Raw genomic sequence first — 27,886 nt, forward strand, 5'->3', positions numbered from 1 at the left:
GGATAGGAAGACTTAACATAGTAAAAATGTCTACTCTACCAAAAGTCATCTATACATATAACGCACTTTCGATCCAAATTCCAATGTCATATTTTAAGGGGATAGAGAAACAAATCACCAATTTCATATGGAAGGGAAAGAACCCCCGGATAAGCAAAGCATTACTGAAAAAGAAGAAGAAAGTGGGAGGCCTCACTCTACCTGATTTCAGAACCTATTATACAGCTACAGTAGTCAAAACAGCCTGGTACTGGTACAACAACAGGCACATAGACCAATGGAACAGAATTGAGAACCCAGATATAAATCCATCCATGTATGAGCAGCTGATATTTGACAAAGGACCAGTGTCAATGAATTGGGGAAAAGATAGTCTTTTTAACAAATGGTGCTGGCATAACCGGATATCCATTTGCAAAAAAATGAAACAGGACCCATACCTCACACCATGCACAAAAACTAACTCCAAGTGGATCAAAGACCTAAACATAAAGACTAAAACGATAAAGATCATGGAAGGAAAAATAGGGACAACCCTAGGAGCCCTAATACAGGGCATAAACAGAATACAAAACATTACCAAAAATGATGAAGAGAAACCAGATAACTGGGAGCTCCTAAAAATCAAACACCTATGCTCATCTAAAGACTTCACCAAAAGAGTAAAAAGACCACCTACAGACTGGGAAAGAATTTTCAGCTATGACATCTCAGACCAGCGCCTGATCTCTAAAATCTACATGATTCTGTCAAAACTCAACCACAAAAAGACAAACAACCCAATCAAGAAGTGGGCAAAGGATATGAACACACATTTCACTGAAGAAGATATTCAGGCAGCCAACAGATACATGAGAAAATGCTCCCGATCATTAGCCATTAGAGAAATGCAAATTAAAACTACGATGAGATTCCATCTCACACCAACTAGACTGGCATTAATCCAAAAAACACAAAATAATAAATGTTGGAGAGGCTGCGGAGAGATTGGAACTCTCATACACTGCTGGTGGGAATGTAAAATGGTACAACCACTTTGGAAATCTATCTGGCGTTATCTTAAACAGTTAGAAATAGAACTACCATACAACCCAGAAATCCCACTCCTCGGAATATACCCTAGAGATACAAGAGCCTTCACACAAACAGATATATGCACACCCACGTTTATTGCAGCTCTGTTTACAATAGCAAAAAGCTGGAAGCAACCAAGGTGTCCGTCAACGGATGAATGGGTAAATAAATTGTGGTATATTCACACAATGGAATACTACGCATCGATAAAGAACAGTGACGAATCTCTGAAACATTTCATAACATGGAGGAACCTGGAAGGCATTATGCTGAGCGAAATGAGTCAGAGGCAAAAGGACAAATATTGTGTAAGACCACTATTATAAGATCTTGAGAAATAGAAAAAACTGAGAAGAACACATACTTTTGTGGTTACGAAGGGGGGAGGGAGGGAGGGAGGGAGAGGATTTTTTATTGATCAATCAGTAGATAAGAACTGCTTTGGGTGAAGGGAAAGACAACACTCAATACAAGGAAGGTCAGCCCAATTGGACTGGACTAAAAGCAAAGAGGTTTCCGGGATAAAATGAATGCTTCAAAGGTCAGCGGAGCAGGGGCGGGGGTCTGGGGAACATGGTTTGAGGGGACTTCTAAGTCAATGGGCAAAATAATTCTATTATGAAAACATTCTGCATCCCACTTTGAAATGTGGCATCTGGGGTCCTAAACGCTAACAAGCGGCCATCTAAGATGCATCAATTGGTCTCAACCCACCTGGAGCAAAGGAAAATGAAGAACATCAAGGTCACACGATAACTAAGAACCCAAGAGACAGAAAGGGCCACATGAACCAGCGACCTACATCATCCTGAGACCAGAAGAACTAGTTGGTGCCCGGCCACAATCGATGACTGCCCTGACAGGGAGCACAATACAGAACCCCTGAGGGAACAGGAGATCAGTGGGATGCAGACCCCAAATTCACATAAAAAGACCAAACTTAATGGTCTGACTGCGACTAGAGGAATCCCAGTGGGAATGCTCACCAGACCTTCTGTTGGCACAGGACAGGAACCATCCCCGAAGACAACTCATCAGACATGAAAGGGACTGGTCAGTGGGTGGGAGAGAGATGCTGATGAAGAGTGAGCTAATTAAATCAGGTGGACACTGGAGAGTGTGTGGGCAGCTCTTGTCTGGAGGGGGGATGGGAGGATAGAGAGAGAGGGAAGCTGGGAAAATTGTCACGAAACAAGAGACTGAAAGGGCTGACTCAATAGGGGGAGAGCAAGTGGGAGAAGGGAGTAAGATGTATGTAAACTTACATGTGACAGACTGGATTTGTAAATGTTCACTTGAAGCTTAATAAAAGTTAATTAAAAAAAAATATTGCCGTCTGAATTGGGCTTGAAGGTCAGTGCAGTGGTGTTAATATTTCAATAACAATAATAATAATTGCTGTTGTTGTTTCTTGTTGTCCAGTCGATTCTGACTCATGGCTACCCCATGCGTACAGAGTAGAACGGTGCTCTACAGGGTTTTCAAGGCTGTGACTTTTCTGAAGTAGATTGCCAGACCTGTCTTCTGAGTTGCCTCTGGGTGGGTTCGAACCACCAACTTTCATTTAGTAGTCGAGTGCTTAACCATCTGCTCCATCCAAGGACTTCTGATAATAATAACAGCATTTACCATTTACTAAATTGTTCAACCTTCCAAGTACTTTATATGTATCTTCTATAACCCTCAAAACAATCTCAATTTACAATTCAGGAAAAAGAGGCTTAGGGAGAGGAAGCAATTTTTCCAAGGTCACACAGCTGACAAGCACAAAAACAGGGATTTGACCCATGTCTGTTGGATTCCAGGGGCTTCCCACTGCCCTACTGCCCAGACAGATCAAGGTGGAGTGGAGGAGGCATTCCCAGCAAAAGACAAGGAAAGCCCTGAGAGCTGGAAAGGGGTCAGGCCGGGACAGAGGCCCCTGGCAGTCTGGGAGGGGTTGGGCAGCATGGAGGACAGGGCTATTACAGGCCATGGCGGGCTGGGGGCTCTAGGTGTGCCAGGCCTACAGGGGCACAGTCATGCTTGCTGATCCAGCCAACAGGCAGGAAGCAGTAGCTGACATGAGCCTAGGCCCTGGCACTGGTCTCCGGCCTCCCACAGAGGGGCATTGTCCACTGCCAGCAAGTGTGGTTGGGTGGGGACCTCTCTGGAGATATGACCAAGGAACAGGTAGCGTCCTTCCTGGCAGGCATAACTGATTCCCAAAGCATCTCACTTGTATGTGCTCAGGGCCTTGGCACATTTGGCAAACACGCTTCACGTTCCTCTTGGCAACACTAGGAGGAGATCAGCCTGGGACCTGCCAAATGCTGTGTGACCTCAGGACACTCACTGCCCCTCTCTTGTTCTTCCTGTAGAGGGAGATGGGATACAACAATCCCAGTGGTCCTCCCAGCTCTAAACCACTATCCCATGCTTCTAGACTGAAGTTGGGCAGCAAGGACGATTTCCCAGCTTATGACAAAGGCCATGTTTGCATCACCACCACCCTCCTCCAGCAATAACCTGGAGTTACTGGGGAAGGACAGCACAGTGGTTAAGATCATGTGGTCTGGGTCAGACGCTTGGGCTCAAAACCCAGCTCTGGCACCACTGGCCATGTGCACCTTGAGCAAGACACCCCAACTCTGAGCCTCAGATGCCTTCAGTGGAATCAAGGTTACTGACACTGGCCCTGGGTGACTGCAGGTTAAGTTAGCCAAGACCTGCACCCAGGCGGTGGGTGATGGGGGTCCTGCTGGGCTGTTTTCACGCGTCCCCTTGGTTCAACGTTATGCTTCAGTATTCATTCACTCCACAAATGTTCACTGAGATCCCTAAAGGCACACACAAGGCAAAGCGTGTGCCAATTGCTGCAGAATGAATGAAGGAGAGCACCATGCTACGGGACCTGCACCTCAGTTCATGTTCTTGGAAGCTGTGAGGGAGGAACTATTATTATCTCCATTTGACAGATGAGGGAAGTGATGTCCAGAGAAGTGAAGTACCTTTCCCAGGGTCACACAGTGAAAAAGTGGCAAAAATGGGATCCAAACGGATTCTTTTGAGTGAATTAATTAATGGAGATGTGAACCCTTGGGTGCATTGAGGAATAAAGCGGGCGAAGCTATTCCTTCCTTTACCCAAGTTAATGATCTGGACAAAATTCGGATAGTAATCTGCGGACAGAGGCTCATCCTATTATCAACAGTAATAATAACAGCGAAGACACCCACTCACACTGATCAAGCACTTCCTCTGTGCCTGGACCTATGCTCTAAGCTGTAGACACTGTGATCCTCCCAGTACACTAGGAGGTTAAGTACTGCCATTACTCCCACTTCACAGACGAAAAAAACTGAGGCTGAGAGGCTACGGAATGTGCCCCAAGTCACACAGGATGGAAGTACTGGGGCCAGGACTCAGATGCAGTCTGTCTCCAGGACCCCCCTGTGTCTGCCACATGGTGGAGACATCCCCGGGTGGGTTTTGAAGTCAGAGTTCTGATTTGAATCCTGGCTCTGCCATTCACTAACTGCGTGAGGCTGTTTCCTCCATGGTAAAGTCAGAATAATGATGTTTACCCACTGCTGTGACCTATGTAAAGCCTGGGGTGGCATCGGCCACGTCGTAGGTGCTTAATACCTTGTCGCTGCTACTGTTCTCATGGCTGTCCCATGGAAGTGACTGCCCTGGAGGCAGGGGGCTCCTTGCATGGCCCACATTGTGCTTGGCCCAGCCTCCCTGCCACAGGCCCCAGGGCCCCACCTGCCCCTCATGACTGCCTAGACCCTCCTTTCTCCAAACCTCAGGAAGCTGGAATCCCAAGGCTGCCTCCAGGCAGGGCTGTGGTTCACAGCAAACCACAAATATTTACCCTGGAGTCCTCAGTCTGGGCTGAGGCCTTAGCCAAAATGCAAAGAATGGGCACCCAGGCTGGAGCATGCAGGATATAAGGCTGGACTTGCAGGCCCACTGCCCAGGAGAGGAGAGCAGCGGGCGAGGACTTCTGTGTGTCCAGGTAAAAGAGCAGGGAAGGGGCTGAAGGCCAATGTTGCCAGAAAGGTTCCGAGCTAGCGATACCTGCCAAGGTCAGGTCAGGTGCAGGAGGGAGGCTGCGACCCAGACTGAAATCCCTTGGTCAGCTAGGACCCTCTGAGGGTCAGGACGTAGGGGTGGAGAGGTGGTCAGTTCCCTCACCCACAGACTAAAGAGCAGCAGTGCAGGGACCGGACTGGCTGAGTCTTTTCCTGACCTTGACCCCGTGACACAAACCTGCCCAGCACACACTGATTGCTCTGTGCCCAGCCCATGCTGAGGCGAGACGGGGACAGGGGAAAGCATCAGACACAGTTCCAGCCCCAAGGAACTCTCAATGTAGGCCGATGTGGTGCTCAAAGCGGACCAGGGCCATAGTGGAGGGTAGTCAGGGAAGGTTTCCTAGAAGAGGTCATATGTCAGTTGAGAAGCTGAGTTTTGAAGCTGACTCGGCAAAGACAAAGAGAAAGGCACTCCATGCAAGGGGAACAGAGGAAGCTCCTTCCACCCCTTCGAGTTCTGCCTGAATTCTCATTTCCTTCCTGCCACCAAACTTCGGGTCCTGCGCACACACCAGCCCCCAAGGCAACAGTTCTCCAAGTGAGGTCCAGGGTCCCTGCTGGAGATGGAAAGCTTTACAGAGATGGCACCTGGGCAGGGTTTTAAAGGATGAATAGGGGTTCAATAGACAGATAAGGAAGGGGAAGAGCATTTCAGGAAGCAAGAAGAGCAAGGGAAAAGGCACAGACACAGGAGAGAAGCAGGCATGTTCTGAGAACTTCAAGCACCTTGGAAAGGCTGGAACTCTCTAGAGCGAGACAGGGGAAAGTGGGAGGTGAGGTTGACTGAGGTTGGATCATAGAGGGTTTTAAGTGCCAGGCTGATGCAGATCATGTTTCATCCTGGCACTTGTGGTCATTCTCCTGTATGAATATAGCTAACTTTTTCCAAGTGCTTACCATGTGACAGACACTGTGCTCAATACTTTCTAGGTATTAACTCATTTATTCAACTCTATGAAGTAGGTATTATGCCCATCTGTCAGATGAAAAACTCAGGCACAGAAAGGTTAGTTGCTTGTCTAAGGCCACACAACTAGCAAGCTGCAGAGCCAGGACATAGACCCAGGCATTCAGGCTCCAGAGCCCCACACTCTTAATCACTGCCATAAATAACCTCTCCTAGACCCCATGCTCCAATTCACCAGGCATGGTGAGCCTGTCCTTGGCCTCTCTGCCCAACCAACAGGGCCCTCTGTACTCACCCCAGGTTCTGACATTTGCCACCGGCTGCGTACTGACCCCCCCACCCAGGAAGATGGCTAGCCCATGGACCTTCATCTTCGTCTGTGGTTTGCTGGCAGCCACTTTGGTCCAAGCCACCCTCAGCCCCCCTGCGGTTCTCAGCCTAGGCCCAGAAGTCATCAAAGAAAGTAAGTCCTGGCCACCCAGGTCTCATTACCATAAGGCAAGGGGGTAGGTGGAGTAGCCCTCCAAAGGAGGGAGGGATTTCCCCATCACTAGGGGTGTGCACATCACAGCTCTGGGATGAGACTTGAGTGATTGAGCTATAAAGTTTGGAATGCCTATGATCTCAAGAGCCCATGATTCTGAGAGTCCCATCTCCTTACATTCCATGATTCAGTTCCACGATTCTGGGGTGCCAAGAATCTCCCACTCTAAGTCTCCATGTCCTTCAGAGGGGGTACATGGCCACCACGTGTGATGATGTAACTGCCCCTGCCACAGCCCTTGCCTGAAATCCCACCATCAGGCACGTCCTCTGAGTGAGACCTAGTCTCCAGAGCAAAGGCCCTTGACTGGGGGTCTCATGGACTGGGTCCCTGGCACAGCTTTATCCCTCTCCAGCTGTGTGACCCTGTCAAGGCCCTCAGCTTTGGTTTCCTCCTCTGGAACAAACAAGAGGGCCTACCTCACAGGGTGACTGCGAGCACCCAATAAGATGGGAATTGACAAGAACTTTATAAACTCTATACCCGGGCTTCTCAACCTCCATACTACTGACCTTCAGAACCAGACAACTCTCTGTTGTAGGGAGCTGTTCTGTACATTATAGGATGCTTAGCAGCATTCCAGGCTCAATTGTGACAATCAGAAATGTCTCCAGACATGCCAAATACCCTCTGGGGAAAAATTCATCCCCAGTTGAGAACCACTGTTCTCAAGTGTTGTCCCCAGGGAGAGGGATGCTCAGTCAGCTCAGGAAGCCCACCATTAAAGCTCTTAGAGAACCAAACCTCTTTATTCAGTGGTCTTGAGCCAGGGCTGGTTGGGCAGGGGCTTGGATCCCCAAGCAGGACGGGCAACAGAGAATTCTATGGGGCTGCAAGAGGAAGTAGAGGGGCTCTGAGCCCACACTGTGAAATTCAGCCAGAGGGAACTTGGAGATCAACAACTGTGGCTTAGGTTCCCCTAGCGTCAGAATCTGAGTCAAGGACTTGAGTGCAAGTGGCTAGGTTGTTAGGCGATCCCAGGAAACACCTGCAGAAGAGTGGGGAGCAAGTCAGGGAAGGGAAAACAACCATAAAGGATGCATGTCCAAGCCAGTTACCACTGTGGGGACTGGAGCTCAGTCCTGTGGGGCAACTGTATTAATTAGAGTCAGTCAGGAGACAGAAACCACACAGTACTCTCAATAGGAAAATTTAATAGAAAGAGTTGTTATCAGGGGGTTGGAGTAATGGAAAATTGGCTGAGAGAGAAAAGAAAGAGAACTCTAAAGAATACCCTAGGGATTGGGAAGGGATACCCAGGACAGAACAAACTTGGAGGGAGAGAATCCTCTCCAAAGCCAGGGTTCAAACTTCATTGGAGAGGTTGTGGTTGAAGTTTACTGGGTGATGAAGTTTGCCGGGTTGTCCCAGGCCAGAGATGGTCCACATTTGGTAGGCTGAGGCTAGTGGGCAGAGACCCACCTGCTGAGATGCCTACAAAATTATCTGGGAATCCCCCCATGGAGGAAGGGGGGTTGCTGTTAGCTCATTGGGAATCTGTCCTGGGAAAACGCCTGGAAGTGAGCTGGGGAGCTTGGAGAACTCACTAGCTACCCTTGGGAGTGCCACCGAACTTGCAACCTGAAGCCACTGCGCACTGACACCACAGAGGACCAGTAAGAGGTGCACACCTGGGTCAGGAAGAGAAGCCCTTTCCTCCTCTAGTGTCCTTCCAGAGCCTCTACTAACAGGGCTTAACACTGTGCCAGCCAACAGAGGAGATATATTTATAGGGCCCAGCTCCAGTATCACAGAGCAGGCAAAAAGGATGGGATGTGGAGTTGAGAGGCAAGAACTTGATTATGAGTGCAAGGGCTCTGGGAGACAGTCGAGAACACACACTTGAGTCCTCTAACCTGAGAGTTGAAGGAGCTGGTTCATAAGTCATTGGCTGAGGGCTGCTTCTGGAGTACCAACTCTCCAGCACTCTGGCCTTCTCTGCACATAGACCAAACAGGCTCTGCTGCCAGAAAAAGTCATTAGGCAGAGAGTCTGAAATGTTCACAGTGAGCAGTGTTGAGGGAATGTGGGCGGAGCACACAGGTTCTACCTCCATTATCAGCTGGACACACTGAGCTTCAGGTCACATAGCAAGTCCGAAGGGGCAAGCACCCAGGACTTCTAACTCACTGGCCCCTGGCCTTGCTCGCTGTCTTCTCTGCTCAGCATCTGAGGCTCTTTGGACAACAGGCCCTTAGGATGAGGACACCAGAGAACTGTGAACAATTGTGTTTTGGCAGTAAAACTCCCCCAAACAGGGCCTTGTGGCTCCTGGCTCTGGAAGTATTGTCCATTGGCTGGTGTGGGGTGGGGGGGGTGTTACAAGTCCACATGCCAAGTGTATAAGCCAACACTCCTGGCAAAGGCTGGCCATGCCCAGGGGTGTGAATGGCCCCACCTGTGCCCCGGCCTCACTCCTCATTTGAAAATGACCCATCTGGACCACCATCCTCCAGGTCCCATCTACACAGTGGAGATGGTCTGGATGGAGCCATTCACACTCTCACCTCATATCAGGGTCCCAGTATCCCTGAGTGATGCCCCTCCCCAGCCCAGCCCCGGCAAAGCCATCTTTCTTCCCTCCCCCCAACCCTAATCCTGGGATCTGCCTCCAGAGCTGACACAGGAGCTGAAGAACCATAATGCCGTCAGCATCCTCCAGCAGCTGCCATTGCTCAGCGCCATGCGGGAGGAACGGGCTGGGGGCATCCCTTTTCTGGGCAACGTGGTGAACACCATCATGAACAATATCATCTGGTAAGTGAAGCAGGACAAACTTGGGAGCTAGGTCTTTCCCCCACCTCTGCCCTTAACACACTTGACATGTTCAGTCAACAAACATCAAATTGTGTCAACTCTGTGCCTGGCCATGGAGAATGAATCAAACTAAGCCTCTCCTTTCAGAACCTCCCAGAGTAGTTAACAATAACCACAAGACAGTGACACAGGAACTATAACAGCGGTAACCCCAGAAGAAGATCACCTGAGATGGGAATGAGATGACTCTTCTCAGTGCAGGTGACCCTTGAGCCAATGAATCAGAGTTTACCAACAGGCAAGAAGAAAATGGCATTCCAGGCAGAGGCGCCAGCCTGGCCCAAAGCACAGAGGTGTGAGAGTCCGTCAGAATGTCTGGAGCTCCAGCCCAGAGTGAGGAGTAAAGGGAGGGTCTGGGTCACAGGGAGTCTTAAACGTCGGTCCAAGTTGCTGGGATTAGTCATCTAAGCGAGGGGAATCATCATAGTGCTGTGAGCAGGGGTGGAGGGAAGGGATGGGGCTAAGACCATACCAGGGAGGAGTCAGTGGACAAGGCTTGGGGCCCAACTGCTGGCCAAGCACCCACGGGAGGTGGAAAAGATAGAGGGGGAGAAAGTTTGGGGGCAATGCTTGGTTGATCATGAAACATAATTCTCATCTCTCCCACGCCCCATCCAGGCTGAAGGTCACCTCAGCCAACGTCCTCCAGCTACAGGTGCAACCCTCAGGAGATGGCCAGGAGCTAATGATCAAGATCCCCTTAGACATGGTGGCTGGACTCAACACGTGAGTGTCTCCTCAGTCTGGCACAGTGGGCCTGGTAGGTTCACCCACTCATCCTCCCTTCCCTCCATGCAGGTATCAGGGAAAGAGTTCCAAACAGAAGAAAGAGTCTTGCCGTGTTCAAAGCTAGATCATGCAGGGCCTTGTGGGTCACGGTGGGGTCTGGCTTTTACAGAGTAAGACGGGCAGATGGAGGGTTCTGAGCAGAGGAAGGACATGATGTGACTTAACATTTTTAAAGCCTACTTCTGGCTGCTGTGGGATCAAAAGTGGAGGCAGGGAGGCCAGCAAAATAATTACGATAAATCAGGAAGTGACAGTGACCACTTGGGTCAGGGCTGTGGGGGCTGGGAAGTGGTGAGAAGTGGTTGGATTCTGGAGATGTTTTGAAGGCAAGTAGCGACAACAGGATTTCCTGGTATATTGGATGTGGCGTGAGAGAGGACTCAAGGGTGACACTAAGGTTTTTGCCTGGGCAACTGGAAGTTTGGGAAATAATCCAGAATCCAGTTTTGTACCTGTTAAATTTGAGATGACTTAAGACACCTGAGTAAGGAGTGGGGTAGGAGTTTGGAAGCTTTTGTCATATGGGTGAGATTTAAACCAGGAGACGAATCCAAAACCCGGGTCTGGGACATGCTGGGGAAAAGCAGTTAGGAAGATGAGGAAAAACCAACAAAGGAGACTGACGAGAAGCCAGGCAGAAGGGAGGAGAGCCAATTGACAGATGGACAGCAGTTTTGCTCTCACCTTAAACTTGGAGGGCGCTCACAGGGTCTGGCACCTCCACCCTCCAGGCCCCTGGTCAAATCCATCGTGGAGATACACATGGAGACTGAGGCCCAAGCCATCATCCAACTGGAGAGCAGCGAGGAGGGTCACAACCGCCTCATCCTCACCAACTGCCTCACCAGCCAAGGCAGCCTGCACATCAGTCTGCTACGCAAGTGAGTGCAGCCAGCTCCCTGCTGGGCTCCAACCACACCTGGGAGGGAAGTCAGGGGGGCAGTCTTTCCTCATTTTACACATGGAGGACACAGACCCAGAGAAAGAAAAGAACTTACCCCTCCTGACTTTCAACTGACAATCTGTAATACCAGGGAATCTGTAATGTCAAAGAGAGTTCAAGACATCAAGGGCAGGAGCAAGAATGGTGAGATTTTGGGCATCATGCCAGGAGGTACGACAAGGACACTCAGGTGGAACCACAGTGTAAAAAAAAAGTCTTTGGAGTCAGGCAAACACAGCTCCTTCATTCACTGTCTGGGCAATGTTGGGCACGTCACTTCACCTCTCTATGCCTCACCCTCCTTATCTGTAAAGTGGAGTTGATGATATCTTCCAGGCAGCAGGGAGAGGATTAGATCAGGCAATAGCCATAAAGCACTCAGAATAGTCCATGTCATGTGGTAGGTGTTCAAAAACACTGTGCTTCCCTTCACTTCTCCTTAGCAGGAGAATGGCGAGACATACCAACCCCCATCACTCCAAAGCCCAGCACAAGTTTCAAGACAACCCCACCCCTAGACCCTGTTCCTAGAGAATTCTCTGTCACTGTCTACACCTGGCTCAGGGTCTAAACTCAGCTCTATCCCTAACAGGCTGTGTGGCCTTGGGCAGGCTCCTTCCTCCTCTGGACTTGATCTCCCCTTCGGTAAAATGGGGAGGGGAGATTATCTCTGACCCTTTTTAATCTCTCTACCCCTTCTCCCCTTGGCAAGGCTCACCTTCCTGGCCAACTTCTTAACCGACAAGGTCATGGGCTTCCTAGTGCCCGCCCTGCCCAAAATGGTGAAAAGTGAGGTAAGTGGAATCAGGACCCCTCTGGCCTGTGAGGGTTGTTCCCTCTGTGGAGCTGGGGTGGAACTGCAAGCTGGTGCTGAGGGACTTGAGTCTCCTTGGGAGGGAAACTTCTGGGGCTGGCTAATTCTTTCAGGCATGGTGGCTGAGCAAAGAGCAACGGACGGAGCCATTGACTCAGGTAGATTGTTGAGATCAAGGTAATGGAACCCCCAAAAGTCTGCCAGGATGACTTATGCTGATAACCTGATGTGCTGGATAATGTTCAATGATGAACTCTGGGAAGGGTGAGGGGAGGGAGCCCTAGTTTGTAGCACCTGCTGACTTCCGTGGTATAAATACTCCCTCCATGGCTGATTTGAAGCTACCAATGTGACTTCACAGAACACAGAGTTGGGAAGAGACGTGCAATAGAACACTAATGTATAGTCTTTCCACCATGCAGATACAAGAAAGCTAAATAACCTCAAGAGCCATGGATAATAGTAAAATAACTAGGAAGGAATAAAAAATTTTGAGGTTTTTTTTTTTTTTTAACCTTTGTTTTTAATAGAACTTATTTAATTGTAAATTTATGTAACTTAATTTTTCATAATGGCTGGATTTAGCACCCAGATCAGAAATTCTTGAAAATTTAACAATTGGTCCTTGCCAGTCAGTGAGAGCTGGTTCTAGCACACCACTATCTCAAATCAACCTGGCTGTGGTCTTCAGGGGTCTGCCACCCACAAAGTCTTGTAGGATTTACTTTTCTGAATCAATAAACACGTCAATCTCGTTTTATACATCTCTTATATGTCCTGAGTCAACTAAAGCATTTTAAGTAGGGCTCATCCACTTTGGCTGCTGACTTCCACTGAAAATTCCAGGATGTGTTGGCAACAATGGGCCACCCCTCCTGGGGGGTCAAAACACCTTGTCTAAAAACTGATTTTTTTTTTTTATATAGTAAAACTTTTTTTATCATTGACCCCTTGATATCTTTTTATTTATTTTTTATTGGGCTTTAGATGAAGGTTTACAGAACAAACTGGCTTCTCATTAAACAGTTAGCGCACATATTGTTTTATGACATTGGTTAACAACCCCACGACATGTCAACACTCTCCCTACTCGACCTTGGGTTCCGTATTACCAGTTTTCCTCTCCCTTCCTGCCTTCTCGTCCTTGCCCCTAGGCTGGCGTGCCCCTTTAGTCTCATTTTGTTTTATGGGCCTGTCTAATCTTTGGCTGAAGGGTGAACCTCAGGAGTACCTACATTATTGAGCTAAAAGGGTGTCCAGGGGCCATACTCTCAAGGTTTCTCCAATGTCTCTCCGGCCAGTAAGTCTGGTCTTTTTTCGTGAGTTAGAATTTTGTTCTATGTTTTTCTCCAGCTCTGTTCAGGACCCTCTATTGTGATCCCTGTCAGACCAGTCAGTGGTGGTAGCTGGGCACCATCTACTTGTACTGGACTCGGTCTCTTAGAGACTGTGGTAGATGTGGTCCATTAGTCCTTTGGACTAATCTTTCCCTTGTATCTTTAGTTTTCTTCATTCTCCCTTGCTCCTGAAGGGGTGAGACCAGTGAAGTATCTTAGAAGGTCACTCACGGGCTTTTAAGATCCCAGATGCTACTCACCAAAGTAGAATGTAGAACATTTCCCTTATAAATTATGTTATGCCAACTGAGCTAGATGTTTCCGGAGACCATGGTCCCTACAGCCCTCAGCCCAGTAATTTGGTCCCTCAGGGAGTTTGGATGTGTCTATGGGGCTTCCATGATATAATAAAACTTTTTTAAATGAAAAAGATGATGTGGTAACTACAACAATTTTGGAAAACAGTCTATCTTAATGCAGTAACTATTTTCTTTTTTGCATGTTGCCTTCCAATCTCCATTCACATATGTTCATATTTTTATGCGGCAGCACTTAGTATAAATACTATTGATGTTCTTTCAATTATACCTATGTTTCTATGCCATTGTAAAATATTCATAATTATTATAATAGCTGAATTATATTTAATACTGTACTAAACTGTTCCAGAGAGCCTTTTTAAAGGAATCTGAAAGTGAACAATTTTGTAAAATTTAGCTTTTCCTATTTAATATATTTTTTCTTCGGAGAACTTTTTTTTTCTATTTAAAATGGGAATTTTTCAAAGTAGAGCACCACTGTAAACTTTGTCCCAGCCTCCAGCAAAATCATATTTTATCTGGCGTCATACTTTAACAGCTAAAAATGTCTTTTCCACTAGAAAAAAAATGGCAAAAGCATGAGATTATAATATGTTCTTCGCATAGTATCCGTCTTTAAGGGTGAAACACAAATATAGCAAAGATATGAGAAACTCACACGGTTTCCCACCATGACTCACTGGATTTGACACAGTGGTCATATGAGTATTTTACTTGACATGAGGCGAAGAGGCACAGCATGTTTGAAAGGGGGGCATCTGGCAGAAGTCCACTCAAAAAATACTAGATAAGCCCCTTCCAGTGTAAATCTATTGGTCTTAACCCAGGCTGCATATCAGAACCTCCTGGGAAGACTTTTAAATACTGACATCTGGGTCCTACCTCAGAGAGACGGATGGAATTGGTCTGGGTTCAGGCCTTGTATCCCAGAGGGTTCTACCTCCCCCAGAGGATTCCAATGTGCAGCTGGGGTTGAGGCCCACTGGTGGAAATGAAGGACTGGAAATCGTGGGAGAAGATGCATGAGGAATAGACGGTCCCTTGGCAACGCATGCTGGGAGTCTCTAGTCTCTCTGGCTCTGCGTTGGCAAAACAGCTGGGAACAGGAATCAGTTATTTATAGAAAAAATTAATATTTCTCAAAGTGCATGTTCATTTCTCAAGAGTAGTAAGGAGTGGTCGACAAAATAGCCCCATGTGGCAAACCACTGGCAGTGTTGGGGGCGGGGGCGGTGAGAAGCTCAGTGCACGCCCAGCCCCTCGCTGACCAAGCTCCTGCTTTTGTGCTGTTGCAGCTGTGTCCCGTGATCAAGGCAGCCTTCGAAGACATGTATGCGGATCTCCTGCGTCTGGTGAGAGGTAGGCAGACTGCTCTCTCTCCAGCCTCTCTCCTTTAGGACTGAGCCAGTCAAGCCCGAGCAGTAACATGGGCCCAGTAGCAGGTGGGATGAGCTGCAGGCGATCCCCCCACAGGACCAGCAGACAGGAATTCACAACTACAGCTTCACAAGCACCTACTATGTATAAGGTTCTATGTGAGGCCAGCAGGTGCAGTGGGAAAGGTTTCGGCCCCCGGAACCCCAGATAAACTCAAGTTCAAATCCCAGCTCTGCCACTGACTTGCTTCATCCCTTCGGCAAGCCACTCCACCTCCTTTTAGCCTCTATTTTCTTGTCTATAAAATGAAGGCTGTGCATCCCTGCCTCATAGGATTGTTAGTGGAGATTAAAAGTTTACAGGCAAGTTCCAGGCACATGCCAGGTCACTGCCTGGCACAGAGATGTGCTCACAGAAGTGTGCTGAATGAGTGAGTAAATGGTACAGCAAGCTCAGTTTACTATGGAAAAGGCGACAAGGGAAGAGACAAGATCTGTGCCCAGGAAAGAGGTCATTTCCCTCTCCCCAAGAATAACAGGGACCCCTGGTGATGCAGTGGTTAAGAGCTATGGCTGCTAACCAAAAATGTCGGCAGTTTGAATCCACCAGTCGCTCCTTAGAAACCCTATGGGGCAGTTCTACTCTGTCCTATAGGGTCGCCATGAGTCCTGTAGGGTCACTATGAGTTGGAACTTGATGGCAATGGGTTTAGTTGTTTTTTAAGAGCAGCAGAGATGGGAGGACATGGGTTTCTGCAAAGCGGAGACTGGTAGGGGAAGAAAAAGCCTGCCATCTATTGTTCTGGTGTCTGAAGAGGCTCATTCAAAGGGCAGCAAGAGAGGAGTGGAAAGAAGAGAGCAGAATTACACACATTGGGTACTTACTATGGGCCAAGCCCTTGGTCTGGGCATTTTATACACTGTCTCGCTGACTCCTCAGACAACCCTACGAAGTAGCAATCATTAACGCACCTCCAGATGAGGTAACTGAGGCTCTGAGAAATTAAGCCATTTGTCCAAGGTCTCAGAGGCAATTAGTGATCAGGGAGAGCCTGAACCCAATACTTCCAGTGCCAAGCCTGAACTCACTCAGATTTGAGACAACTTTATTAAACTCTTACTAGGTGCCAGTTCTGTCTAACCCTATGATGCAGGTACTACTATTATACCCCTATTTTAAGATGAGTAAACAGGTTCAGAGGTGGGAAGATACTAACCGAGATCACTGGGGCTCGAACCCAGGGCTTCCTGGCTCCTCTGCAATCCTGGGACTGGGCGGGAGAGCTCCTGGAAGAGCGGGTGGGGCCAAGATCCTGGAGGAGTGGGTGGGGCCAAGATGGAGCAGGCTGGAAAAATACCAGTCCAGGCCCGCCCTCTATCGTCATCGCCGGTTTCCGGTCCCAGCAGCCCAGGGTAGATGAGACGCCACCGCCACCTGGCGGCCAAATGCGGAATCCCGAAGCGAAAAGATGCGACCCCATGGACAGCTGGGCTCCCAGACCTGGACCCTACCCGCATCTGGGATGCGGGTCAGTCCAGTAAAGGAGATGGAGAGTTAAAAGCAATAGTTAAGTTTTGTCCCGAACCAGAAGTTTGGCATAGGGCTGACTGGTGTTCAAATATTCTCAGTGCATGACCTTGAACAAGTCACTCCACTTTTCTGAGCCTTGGTTTCTCTATCTGTAAAATGGGGTACCTCCTAGGGTCATTGTTAAGCGTAAATATTAGTACCGAGCATATCAATATCAGTCATCATCATCATCAACATCAGTATTTTTACTCCTGGTCATCCCACCGCGTCCCACACTGCCCTCCGCTCTCACAGAACTTTCTTCTTTTCCGTGAGCAGTTCCCGTTTCCCTCACCTTCAACCACCTGGAGTTTGACCTTCTGTCTCTTGCCATCAACAGTAGTGTCATCCAGCTGAACCTGAGGGTAAGTGTCACGGGCCATCCCTCACAGCCAAGGGTCAGACACCATGCGTCTGTTTCAGGGGAGAAAAGATCAGTTACAGTTGGGACAAGCAGGCCAATTTAGAAAAGTCACAACAGGCCAAGCACCCCCCCGCCCCCAACGCAAACCATGTGAGGGAGAAAAGAACAGCAGGTGGAACCTAATGGTGACACACAGAACATTGACCCAAGGAGTGTGTGCTCTGGGGCTCTTGGCTTTTCTCTCAGGCAAGCCCCTGCTAATCCCCAAATCTCTGGCGACCTTGAAACAAGAGCCCCTGGCTGATCCCAGGATCAAAATACATCATTGAGAATAGGACAGACCTGTTTCTCTCCCAGTTCCAGTATTCTCCAGCTACACGACTTTGTTTCTTTTTGTGCTGGCTCCCCCAGTATTGTGTACTGCCTTACCCTCCAACAAAGTTATCACTTATCTATTGTTTATTTAGTGTTTTTTCCATCCACACCCCTCCCCTCCCTCGTCACCATCAAATGTTTCTTTTTGTATGTAAACCTTTTTATGAGTTTTTATAGTAGTGGCCTCATACAACATTTGTCCTTTTGTGATTGACTTATTTTATTCAGCATAATGTCCTCCAGATTCATCCATGTTATGAGATGCTTCTCAGATTCATCATTGTTCTTTATCGTTTCGTCATACTCCATTGTGTGTATGTACCACCTTTTGTTTATCCATTCGTCTGTTGATGGGCATCTAGGTTGTTTCCATCTTTTCGCTATTGTGAACAAAGCTGCAGTGAACATGGGTGTGCATATGTCTATTCATGTGATGGCTCTTATTTCTCTAGAATATATCCTAAGAGTGGGATTGCTGGATCATATGGTATTCCTATTTCTAGCTTTCTGAGGAAGTGCCATATCATTTTCCAAAATGGCCGTATAATTTTGCATTCCCATAGCAGTGCATAAGCGTTCCAATCTCCCCACAGCTACTCCAGCATTTGTTATTTTCTGGGTTTTTTGTGTGTGTGTCTGTGTATGTGTGTGTCAGTTAATGCCGGTGTGAGATAGTATCTCATTGCGGTTTTGATTTGCATTTCTCTAATGGCTAGAGATCATGAGCATTTCCTCATGTGTCTGTTAGTTACGTGAATGTCTTCTTTGGTGAAGTGTCTGTTCATTTCCTTTGCCGATTTGTAATTGGATTATTTGTCTTTTTGTTGTAGAGGTGTTGGATTTTCCTGTAGATTTTAGAGATTAGATCTTTGTCAGATTTGTCATAGCCAAAAATTTTTTTCCAGTCTGGAGGTTCTCTTTTTACTCTTTTGGTGAAGTTTTTGATGAGCATAAGTATTTAATTTTTAGAAGATTCCAGTTATTTAGCCAATCTTTCGGAGTCGGTGTATTGTTAGTTATGGTTTGTATCCTGTTAATGCCGTGTATTAGCGCCCCTAGCATTGATCCTGTTTTTTTTCTTCTATGATCTTTTTAGTTTTTGGTTTTATATTTAGGTCTTTGATCCATTTTGAATTTGTTTTTGTGTATGGTGTAAGGTATAGGTCCTGCTTTATTTTTTTGCAGATAGACATCTGCTTCATTTTTTTGCCAGCACCATTTGTTAAAAAGAATGTCCTTTTCCCATTTGATGAGCTTTGGGCCCCTGGCTATTTGACTTTGGACAGGTTTCTTCACCTCACTGATCCTCAGTCTCTTATCTGCAAAATGTAGATAATAACAGTCACTGAGGAAGGAACGAAATGAGACTGCACAGGGCCTGCCAGACAGGAAACGTTCAGTAAATGTTAGTGCTCTCTAAAATGCAAAGCCACACATCCACGCTGCGCTGGACTCCCTGAGGAACCAGGCCAACCCAGGCTGCGTGAACCTCAGACTCTAGCTTTCATGGCTCCCTTGGGAAATCACAGCATCAAACATTTCTACCCATTTTGTTGCAGTTTTTAATTCTCCCTTCAGCCAAATGGTTTGAGGTATCTGAGAAGTTGAAACATAAGCAAAAAATTAGATATCTGGGTTGAAAAAAATAAAAGTCAGAGATTATATGAGGGTTGCAGGTAGAGTAGATATTGCCAGGCACCTGAGATCACTCTGCCTATACCAAGGCACTGAATTTCAGGCCAAGCTTCCTGGCAGCAAATGCAAAAAGAGAAACAAGCTGAAAGGTGTCATTTCCTTCCAGATTGTTATAGAGTAAGCTGTGGAGTTAAAATTCTCAGTCAGCTCCTTGCTCTGTGTCTCCTCAGGCCAAGTTGTCGGACTCGCAGGGAAAGGTGACCAACTGGTTCAATGACTCTTTGGTGTCCCTGACGGTGCCCACCCTGGACAGCGCCCCTTTTAGTCTCATTGTGAGACAGGATGTGGTGAATTCTGCGGTGGCTGCCTTGCTCTCCCCGGAAGAACTTGCAGTACTATTGGACTATGTGGTAAGCCTTGGCATGGGGCAGAAGATGGGGCCACCTCTACTGTGTCATGGGAGTTGTCTGAATCAAACAGTGTGCAGGGACCCCTGGGACCCCAAGCAGGAATCCCTGTCAAGCTCATTTAAATCCCTCCGGTAATAGACAGCTCATTCTCTCCTCTAACAGACCCAAAATCTTCCCCATAAGGTCCAGTCCCTGTCCTATTCTGCCCTCTGAAACCTGATACGTCTGCCTCCTCCACCAAATAACAGTCCTGTCAAGCTGAAGGGTATCTCAGATACTGAGTAGTCCAGAGATGACAAATACATCTTAGATACTAGGCACACCAGGAATAGCAATTGTACCGATGCTCCCCTTTAGGGGGCCCATGGCAGACATCACTAGCTGATCAGGGCCCTCCTTCCTGTTGAGCCTGGTTGCTAAATCAGTGTTGGAATCCTTATCAACACAGCACAGCAGACAACCACGAGTAGTCAACGAGAATGTACCATCTCCTCCAGGGTGATTGATGAGGAAACTGAGGCCCAGAGGAGGAAAATTGTTGGCCCAAAGGCATGGGAGGGTGGCAGGAATTCAGGTCAGCTGACAGGCAACAAATAACCAAGTTCTTAAAAATTTAGAACTCAGAGTAAGGGGCTGGGATGGTGAGAAAATAGGAGTGGTCACTAGCAACCACATTCATGACTGTAGTAAGAATTATGGTCATTTCTATATGTCCTCTGGAAGTGGAGAACAGCCCACAGACCCACAACTACCACCAACTAGGAGGAAAAGTTCAGGTCAGTAAGGGCCCCTTGTCCTACTGCCTCTGACATAGCAGCTGTTTTTCCAGCAGTGAAACACATGTGGCCTGAACTACCTGGCCCACCCAGCTTTTCTGAGGTTCTAGGAAACCTTCATTCCAGCAGTGAGGTACAGGAGACACATTTCCCCTTGCCCCTCTGACTTCCTCTCGCCCTCAGCTTCCCAAGCTGGCCCATCAGCTGAAGTCAAGCATCAAGCCGATCAGTGAAAAGGTGGGTCTATTTGCCATCTGCAGCTTGATGGGTGTTTCCTGGGTCTGTATGTGGGCCTCTGAGAAGAAGAATACGTGTGGGAGGGCTCACTTTCCTTCTAGGACTGTGAATTTAACAGAGCCAGTACCTGCCCTCACAGAGATTTCAGTCTAATAGGGCAGTTTGACCTAAATCAAATACTTACGCAGATAATACCTCAGTTACAAGTGCAGTGACCAGGGCCAGGTTCTAAGTGTTATGGGAGAGCTGATAGAGTTTGGGGGATCGGGGAGTTCTTCCCTGAAAGGAAGAGCATTCCAGGCAGAGGGAACACCAAGGCCAAAGGCTATGAGGCGGGAAGAACGACAATACACTCAAGGATCTTGAAGAAGGGCACTCTGGGTGCAGCATAGAAAGGAAGCAAGGAGGCGAGGAAGGTGGTTAGGGCCAGGCCACGTGGGGGCCACGTGGGGCCTGTGGGCCACTGTGAGGTACTTGGGAGGCCACACGTAGGTCTGATGTCCTTCTAGGCTGCAGATCAGTTGGGGCCCACACAGATTGTGAAGATCTTCACCCAGGATACCCCCGTGCTCCTTCTGAGTAAGGGCAATGCCAACGTGGCCCAGCGGATCGTGTTTGAGGTGTTTGCCACCAACGAAGCCCGCTGCCCCTTCTTCACCCTGGGCATTGTGAGTTCAATTGTTTGTGACATTGGCAGCAGCCTGGAGGACCCTCCTGTTCACTGTTCCTGTTTTCCCCTCCTGCTTTGCTAAACATTTCCACCACTCTGGTCATGCAGCAGGGATGGGGAGGGAGAAGAGCCATGAATCAAGACTTAGGAGCTCTGGGGAGAGAACTCTGGCCTCGCAAGGTTATTGGGGATCTTTGAGCAGAAATTGAATTCACATGCACGAGAGGAATTATATTAGCTCATATGACTGAAAGGTCTAGATGATTTTGCCTTTGGGAGTAGCTGGATCCAGGTGCTCAAACAATCTTGTCTTTATTCTTCTCTTTCCCCCTTCATCCTCAGGCTGGCTATCCCCTCACAGGCCCACAGAGTTGAGCCCACGTTGAGACAAGAGGACTGGCCTTTGGTACCCCTTTGCCAGTCCATCATTAGCTACCAATGGCTCCCCAAGGGCACGGGGAACATAACTTCCCAGCAAGGCAGCTCTGTTCAAGCAAGGGCAATTTTCCAGAGAAGGGCAAGAAGGGACAGGTATGAACCTTGAGCAGCAACAGTCACAGCAGCTGAGGGATGGATGCCTGCCCTGGAAAGGGGTTCTGAGTGGGGCACCCATACCACCCACTATAGAAGGCAAAAGGGAAGAGAAAGATGAGGCAGGATTTGTAGTTGGGCATTGGCACAGTGGTTAAGAATTTGGCTGTTAATCAAAAGGTCAGCAGTTTGAATCCACCAACTGCTCCTTGGAAACCCTATGGGGCAGTTCTACTCTGTCCTGTAGGGTTGCTATGAGTCGAAATCGGCTCGATGGCAATGGGTATAATGGGTAGATGCTTAACCTTAGGAGGTTAGGAGGACTCCTTAATAGAAGGCTGATATTGACACTATCCTTACAGCAGGGTTGCTTCGTACAGCTGTCTACCACACAATTTCACAAAGCCTACAAGGTGAATGGTGCACCTGGAGCTGCTCACACAGTGCCCTGGCTTCCTGGATTGAAGGACACTGAGAACCACACACACACAAACCCCGGCCTTAGTCCCTGGTGGGACCCTCCCTGGCCAATGGCAGGCACGTTCTAAAAGGCCATCCAAACTCAGGCCTGCAAGACAAGTTTGCTGTCTGGGTGCAGCTGACCTGGAGCGGAGCCTGCCACACTTCCCTCAGGGTTACCCCAGCCCAGAGGTCAAATTGGTGTATATCTTTGGCCCCCATATTTGGGGCCTGGCTTAACTTCTGACCTTTCCAATAATGATTAACCATTTCAACAATGGTTAACATTTACCAGGTGGTTGCTTATTCTCTTTGTCCCTCAGCTTCCTCACCTCTACAATGGGGTAATAAGAGGACCCACCTCATAGGGTTGTGAGGATTAAAGGAGAATAATCATATAAAGCTCTTAAAACATGACCCAGCACACAGGTGAGGGCTCCATGCATAGCGCTGTCATCGTCATCATTATCGTTGTTCCCCAAAACAATCCTATGTTGAATCTGTTAAATAAGGGAGTGAGGACAGTTATTACCCTATTTAATAAATTAGGAAAATGAGGCCCAGAGAGGTCAGGCCCTTTCTCAAAGTCACAGAGCCAGTAACTGGGATTCAGACTGTGTCAGCTTGACGCCAGAGGCTTCTTGCATAACCCCCACGCTCCAGGCTTGATTCATCCTTATAGAAGAAATGGGCCGCGGCCTTCTCTTCTCACAGGAGGCTAGTTCAGAAGCTCAGTTTTACACCGAAGGTGACCGACTTATGCTCAACTTACATAACATCCGGTAAGCATGTAAATCACTAGGAAGACCCTGTTGATGAAAATGAATCATGCCCTGTGACCATCAGGTTTCTTTAAACATAAAGTGTTTTGAGCCTCTGTGGGGTGAGTATCAGGCAAAGGCTGCTCCAGTTCTAGCAGGAAGGCTGTTGGCCTGGAATCTCCAGCTGTTGAGGACTGAAAGTGGGCAAAGGGAGGGAGAGGGAAGAGGCAGCAGCCACAGGGCAGATTGACCCTGGCCACAGGAATGGCCTGCCCACATCATTCTTAATCTCGCCCATACCCCTTGGCCCTGGGTGACCCATTCTGGACACCTCAAGACTGAACCCACCACTGGGGATCAGTGGCAGTGACAGCCACACCCAGACGCCATGCCCCCTTGGAGCCCAGCACAGAGTGCCCCTGCTTGTTCTCCCCCATCCTACGACCTTCCCTGCTGCCCCAGAGAGTAGGTCAGAGCTGCACACAGGGGGCCTCCTGGTATGAACCACACCATGAAGTGCTTTGATCAGCCCACACAATTGGCTTTTTAATATAAATTAGTTGCCACATATAAAAATCAGAATGCCTGGCCCCCTTGGCCCGCATTCCCACACAGCAACAAACCCCAGAGTTGGGAATCAGTCGTCCACTTTAGAAGGGGCCTGGGCTCCCAGTTCACCACAGTCCTCACTCCTGGGGGTGAATTATCTGCTATTTGGGCCACTGTTTATTTTCTGTCTCTCCCCATTAGAACGTAAGCTCCACAGGGCAAAGACTTCATTTGGTTCACTGCTAACTCTACAGAGCTGGCACTGTGCCAGGTACATAGTAGTTGCTCAATAAATGTTGAATGAATGAATGAGTGGGTCCTAAGGGGCCATTCTCACAAGCATCTTCTGTTGCAGTTCTGATCGGATCTACCTTATGAACTCGGGGATTGGCCTATTCAACGTGAGTGTTAACAGAGCCCAAAATGGTTCGTTCTGAAAAGAAACACTGCCCAGAATTTATCTCAAACGAGGTCCCCACGGGCAGCCCTGTGGTAGCTTCTAAGTTACCAGCCACAAAGTCCTGGTCTGAGGTGAGTACCAGGACTCACAGGAAGGCTGCCTGGCCTGGAATCTCCAGCTCTTGATGACTGAATGTGAGCAAAAGGAAGGAGAAGGAAGAGGCCTGGCAGCAGCCACAGACCTCCTGGCTCAGGTCTTTACTGAGCACCTTCTGTGTGCTGGACACAGCTGAGAACACACGTATACTCACACGCACACTGACACTCACAAATATACACACTCACAGATACTCACCTACACAGATACACACTTTCCTTCAGTAACATTTTCATCCTAAATTAGAAAACAAAGCCCCCGATTCACAATCTCATTTTGCTCACGTTGACTCACCTCGGTGACCCTGGGCAGACTCTTCCCTGCTGGTCTTCAGATCAGAGGTCTCAAACTGGCCAAACCCTACCTTCTGCCATGTTTCCTTTGGTCCTCATCTTTTGTTTAGTTCTTTAAAAAAAAATTGGCTAATATTCTAAAACAGGGAGGTTTCCACATGAAAACCAGGATTTCTGGCCTCCCTTGAGAAGACAAAGCTCAGGCAATGTAGGGCAACATTCCCTCAAGGCAAATTAGTTTAGAAGAGAGCCGTGGAGCCCCCTGAGGATGGACCCATCCTCCACTGCACCCTAATCCCACCACCTGCCAGACCCCAGGGGCGGCTAGCTGTTTGTGCCCTGCCCCAAGCCTGTCTGCCATATGGGAGCCCTTGCCACTCTCACAGGCAGGGGGCCTGGGATTCCACCTAGCCTCGCCACGGGGCTGGGTCGTGCCTGTCCTAGGAATGGCTGAGAGGGTTTTGTATTCTCAGTCAGGGTGACGGTGCCCCTACTGTCTCTCAGGCTGATTTTCTGGAAGACATCATCACTGAGATCCTAGAGTCCATCCTGCTGCCGAACGAGAATGGTGCGTCACTCTGCCTGCCACCGCCCCCCCCCTTTTACTTTTCTCACCTGGGTCCCCGTTTGGGGCCCTTTTCATTCATTTTCTATCCATCCTCAGAGTCTGCTTCAAATTCCGCCTCCTCTAGGAAGCTTTTCTGAGCACCCAGCTGGAAATGACCTCTCCCCTCTCCACCCTCCCAGCTGTATTAACTCCTCTACTAGTCCAGAGTCTGGGCACAAAGAGACAAACCAGACAAGGCCCAGCTTCACAGGACTCACAGCCAAGGGACACAGGTGTAAACAGACAATCAGAGCTCACTTGAGCTGTCTCTCGCAGACCTGGGTTCAAGCCCTGGTCCCTACTCTTGCTGGCTGGCTGACCTTGAACAAGCTGCTTGACTTCCCTGAGCTTCAGTTTTCCCCACATGTAAAATGGGGAAATAAGAGCACCACCTTCTCTGAGGTGTAAATAAGATGATGTTATAAGGTGATGCCTGGCACAGTCAGTGCTCGACACTTCTTAGCCATTGCCGTTGTTGGCATTGGTGTTTGTGCTGTTAGTGGAGGAAGCCAAGAGAGAAGGTGGAATTACTCTAATTAAGCCCTAGGTCATAGGGCTGGAGAGAGTTAGCAACCCATGTCAGCCCTGCCTTCTCTGTTTCTGTATTTTATTAGAGTGAGAAATCTCAAAGGTTAGAAACCTCTGCTGTAGACCATGGGAGCCCCTGATTGTTCCTGAACAGGAGTGTGAGAGGATGTTAGGATAGGCTTTGTGAGCAGCCAGAAGCTGGTGTCAGAGGCAAAGGGTGGGGAGATGAGGCTGTGTGGGTGCTGGGGGTTTGGAAATAGGCAAGCAGAAGCAGAGGAGACACTCCGAATCCCTGGCCAAGCCTGCCCCAGTCCCACTCCAGACCCACCACTCTCTGACCGCATTTGTTATTTCAGGCAAATTAAGACCCGGGATCCTGATTTCGATAGTGAAGGCTCTGGGATTTGAGGAAGTTGCATGTTCTCTGACCGATGTGAGTGGGCCACAGACTTAAATACACTGCCCTAGGGAGGGCAGTTAACTGCAAGTGCTCAGCTGCTAACAGAAAGATCAGTGGTTCGAACCCACCCACTGCTCTGCGGGAGAAAGATGCGGCAGTCTGCTTCCATAAAGATGTACAGCCTTGGAAGCCATATGGGGGCAGTTTTACTCTCCTTTAGGGTCGCTATGAGTTGGAATTGACTGAAGGCAGTGGGTTTTGGTTTAGGGAGGGTACAGTGGCTGGGAGAGTCCTGGGCTGGGTGGTAGGCCTGGGCTCCACTCATGAGGGACCTTGGACAAGTCCCTTTCCTTCTCCAGGCCTTGCCTCCTTATCTGTAATGTGCCCCGATGGTGCCCTGGGGGGTGGACCATTCTGGCAGTCTGGCCTGGGGTCAACACACCTCCAGCTTTTTCCATCCTACTTGTCATTCTTTCATTCATTCATTCAATGAATAATTTTTGAGGGCATACTATGTGCCAGACATGCTTAAGAGTGCTTGAGGCCACAGAAATGACAAACAGAAAACATTCCCTACTGGTGTTACTGTTCACACACTGGACCTACCTCTTCTGACCCCTCCAAGAATCCTGTGTGAGTGAGTTCAGGGTCATGACCCCCAATGCCAGCAGTCACCTTGTCGAGGACAAAGCCAGCATAAATCTCAAGTCCGGCAGTAAAGACCCAGTTTGACTTTTCTCCTTCAATTCCAGGACGCCCTTGTGCTTACCCCGGTCTACTCATAGAACCCTGGACCACTCTCCTCTCACCCCCTGAAGACTTGGACGGTGGCCTTCCGGGCAGGCTGTCCAGCTGGGAGTGGGGAAGAGGGCAGGCTGTAGGTAAACTCTGTAGAGTGTCCCTCTCTGCAATAAACAAGCACTTCCCTGTGACTCTTGCCGTGTGATCTATTTATATCCCAGCACAGGAGTCATTTCGCCCCTGGCAGGCTTGGAGACAGGATGTCCAATCCATATCTGGGCCACATCTGGGTCATGTTTAGGCACATCTGAGTCAATCTGGACAATAGCTGAGCTATTTCTCTGCCACATTGGGCCACATATGGATGATGTCCAAGGTCTTTGCCACCTTCCTAGGGTTGAGGAATAAGAAAGCCAGTTCTTTCTTCCCGCCTTCCATGTGAGCCTCAAGGCCACTTTGGTGGGGAACACACATTTTGTTGAACTTGGCAATGTGGTGGGTCTATGGCTCTTTTTTACAATGTGGCTTCAAAGACAGATGAACCTAGGCTTTGAGTTCTGGCCTGGCTACCCACTGGTTGTATAGCCCTGGAATGTGGTTTCCCCTTTCTGGGCCTCAGTTTCCTTCTCTGTAAAATGGATAGAATCATAGCCCCGCCTTGGAGACCATGGTGACAATTAAATGAAACAGAACGGTTCCAGAGATGTGGTAGGAGCTCAAGCAATGTCAGCTGGGGGTGATGTCATCCTTACTATGGTTTCCTGGGCTCCAGGAAGTCAAGCCTTATCGCTGAAGGCCCTACCTGCTCTGACAGCGCGTGACTGCCATTGTCACCCTGGACTCCCTGATGCCAGGAGGCTCAAGACAGACAACAGGGCTCCTCTTCTCCAGACCCTGGCCTGCCCAGCACACAGAGCCCTTCACTCACTCACACCAGGAGCCTTACATGGTGGGTCCTTCAGGAATAGGCCATTTCTCAACTTCAGAGCATAAATAGCAGGCCTGTTGGCCCAGGTACAGTAACTGCTCACAGCCTGCAGAGGCTGCCCAGGGAGGAGCTTCTCCTATCTACAAGTCATGGACCAGGCCTTCAGGCCTTACACGGCATCCGCTAACACTGATTGGGCAGTTACTGAATGGCAGACTCTGTGTTCCCCAGACTCACAACCACAATGGGGTCTGAGGAATGGGTATGAATTTGCCCCTCACGCATCACATTTCTTCATCTTTCTAAATCATGTTAAATCTGGGTTTGAGTTCCCACTCACCAGGGAGCTGAGAAATTCAATCTCCATCTTGTTTGGGGTAGCTCCCTTCTTGTTCCCTGGGGCTACTCAAGGATCTGTTGGGAGGGCCTCCAAGGAAGCTGGAGGATGGGCAGAGCCTCTGATTTTTGGTGCAGCATGGCTCCAGTGAAAGGG

At 48.7% G+C, this 27,886-nt stretch overlaps 1 protein-coding gene and 1 long non-coding RNA gene across 2 annotated transcripts; one reads left to right on the forward strand and one right to left on the reverse strand.

Moving 5' to 3' along the window:
- The first annotated feature begins 5,442 nt into the window (after window positions 1–5,442).
- On the forward strand, window positions 5,443–26,703 carry BPIFB1 (BPI fold containing family B member 1). Its single transcript, XM_064275973.1, has 14 exons — window positions 5,443–6,526; window positions 9,223–9,364; window positions 10,043–10,150; window positions 10,945–11,094; window positions 11,869–11,950; window positions 14,923–14,986; window positions 16,853–16,938; window positions 19,178–19,357; window positions 20,317–20,370; window positions 20,880–21,038; window positions 22,745–22,812; window positions 23,696–23,741; window positions 24,694–24,757; window positions 25,681–26,703. The coding sequence occupies exons 1-14, from the start codon at window positions 6,304–6,306 to the stop codon at window positions 25,776–25,778; spliced, it is 1,524 nt and encodes a 507-aa protein (XP_064132043.1). The 5' UTR covers window positions 5,443–6,303; the 3' UTR covers window positions 25,779–26,703.
- LOC135228602 (uncharacterized) lies at window positions 15,113–16,987 on the reverse strand. Its single transcript, XR_010319243.1, has 3 exons — window positions 16,869–16,987; window positions 16,221–16,316; window positions 15,113–15,144 (listed from the first exon to the last, which is right to left on the reverse strand). It is a non-coding gene; the product is annotated as an uncharacterized LOC135228602 (long non-coding RNA).
- Window positions 26,704–27,886: the final 1,183 nt, after the last annotated feature.

Source organism: Loxodonta africana, chromosome 24 (genome assembly GCF_030014295.1).
Source record: "Loxodonta africana isolate mLoxAfr1 chromosome 24, mLoxAfr1.hap2, whole genome shotgun sequence".
Taxonomy (NCBI): Eukaryota; Metazoa; Chordata; class Mammalia; order Proboscidea; family Elephantidae; genus Loxodonta; species Loxodonta africana.

Excerpts from the sequence above, each read along its gene's own strand:
- BPIFB1 (XM_064275973.1), top strand. The coding sequence starts at position 6,304 with ATGGTGAGCCTGTCCTTGGCCTCTCTGCCCAACCAACAGGGCCCTCTG. Across the intron at positions 11,095-11,868 it reads CACATCAGTCTGCTACGCAA|GCTCACCTTCCTGGCCAACT; the intron begins GTGAGTGCAGCC and ends CCCCTTGGCAAG. Across the intron at positions 16,939-19,177 it reads TCATCCAGCTGAACCTGAGG|GCCAAGTTGTCGGACTCGCA; the intron begins GTAAGTGTCACG and ends GTGTCTCCTCAG.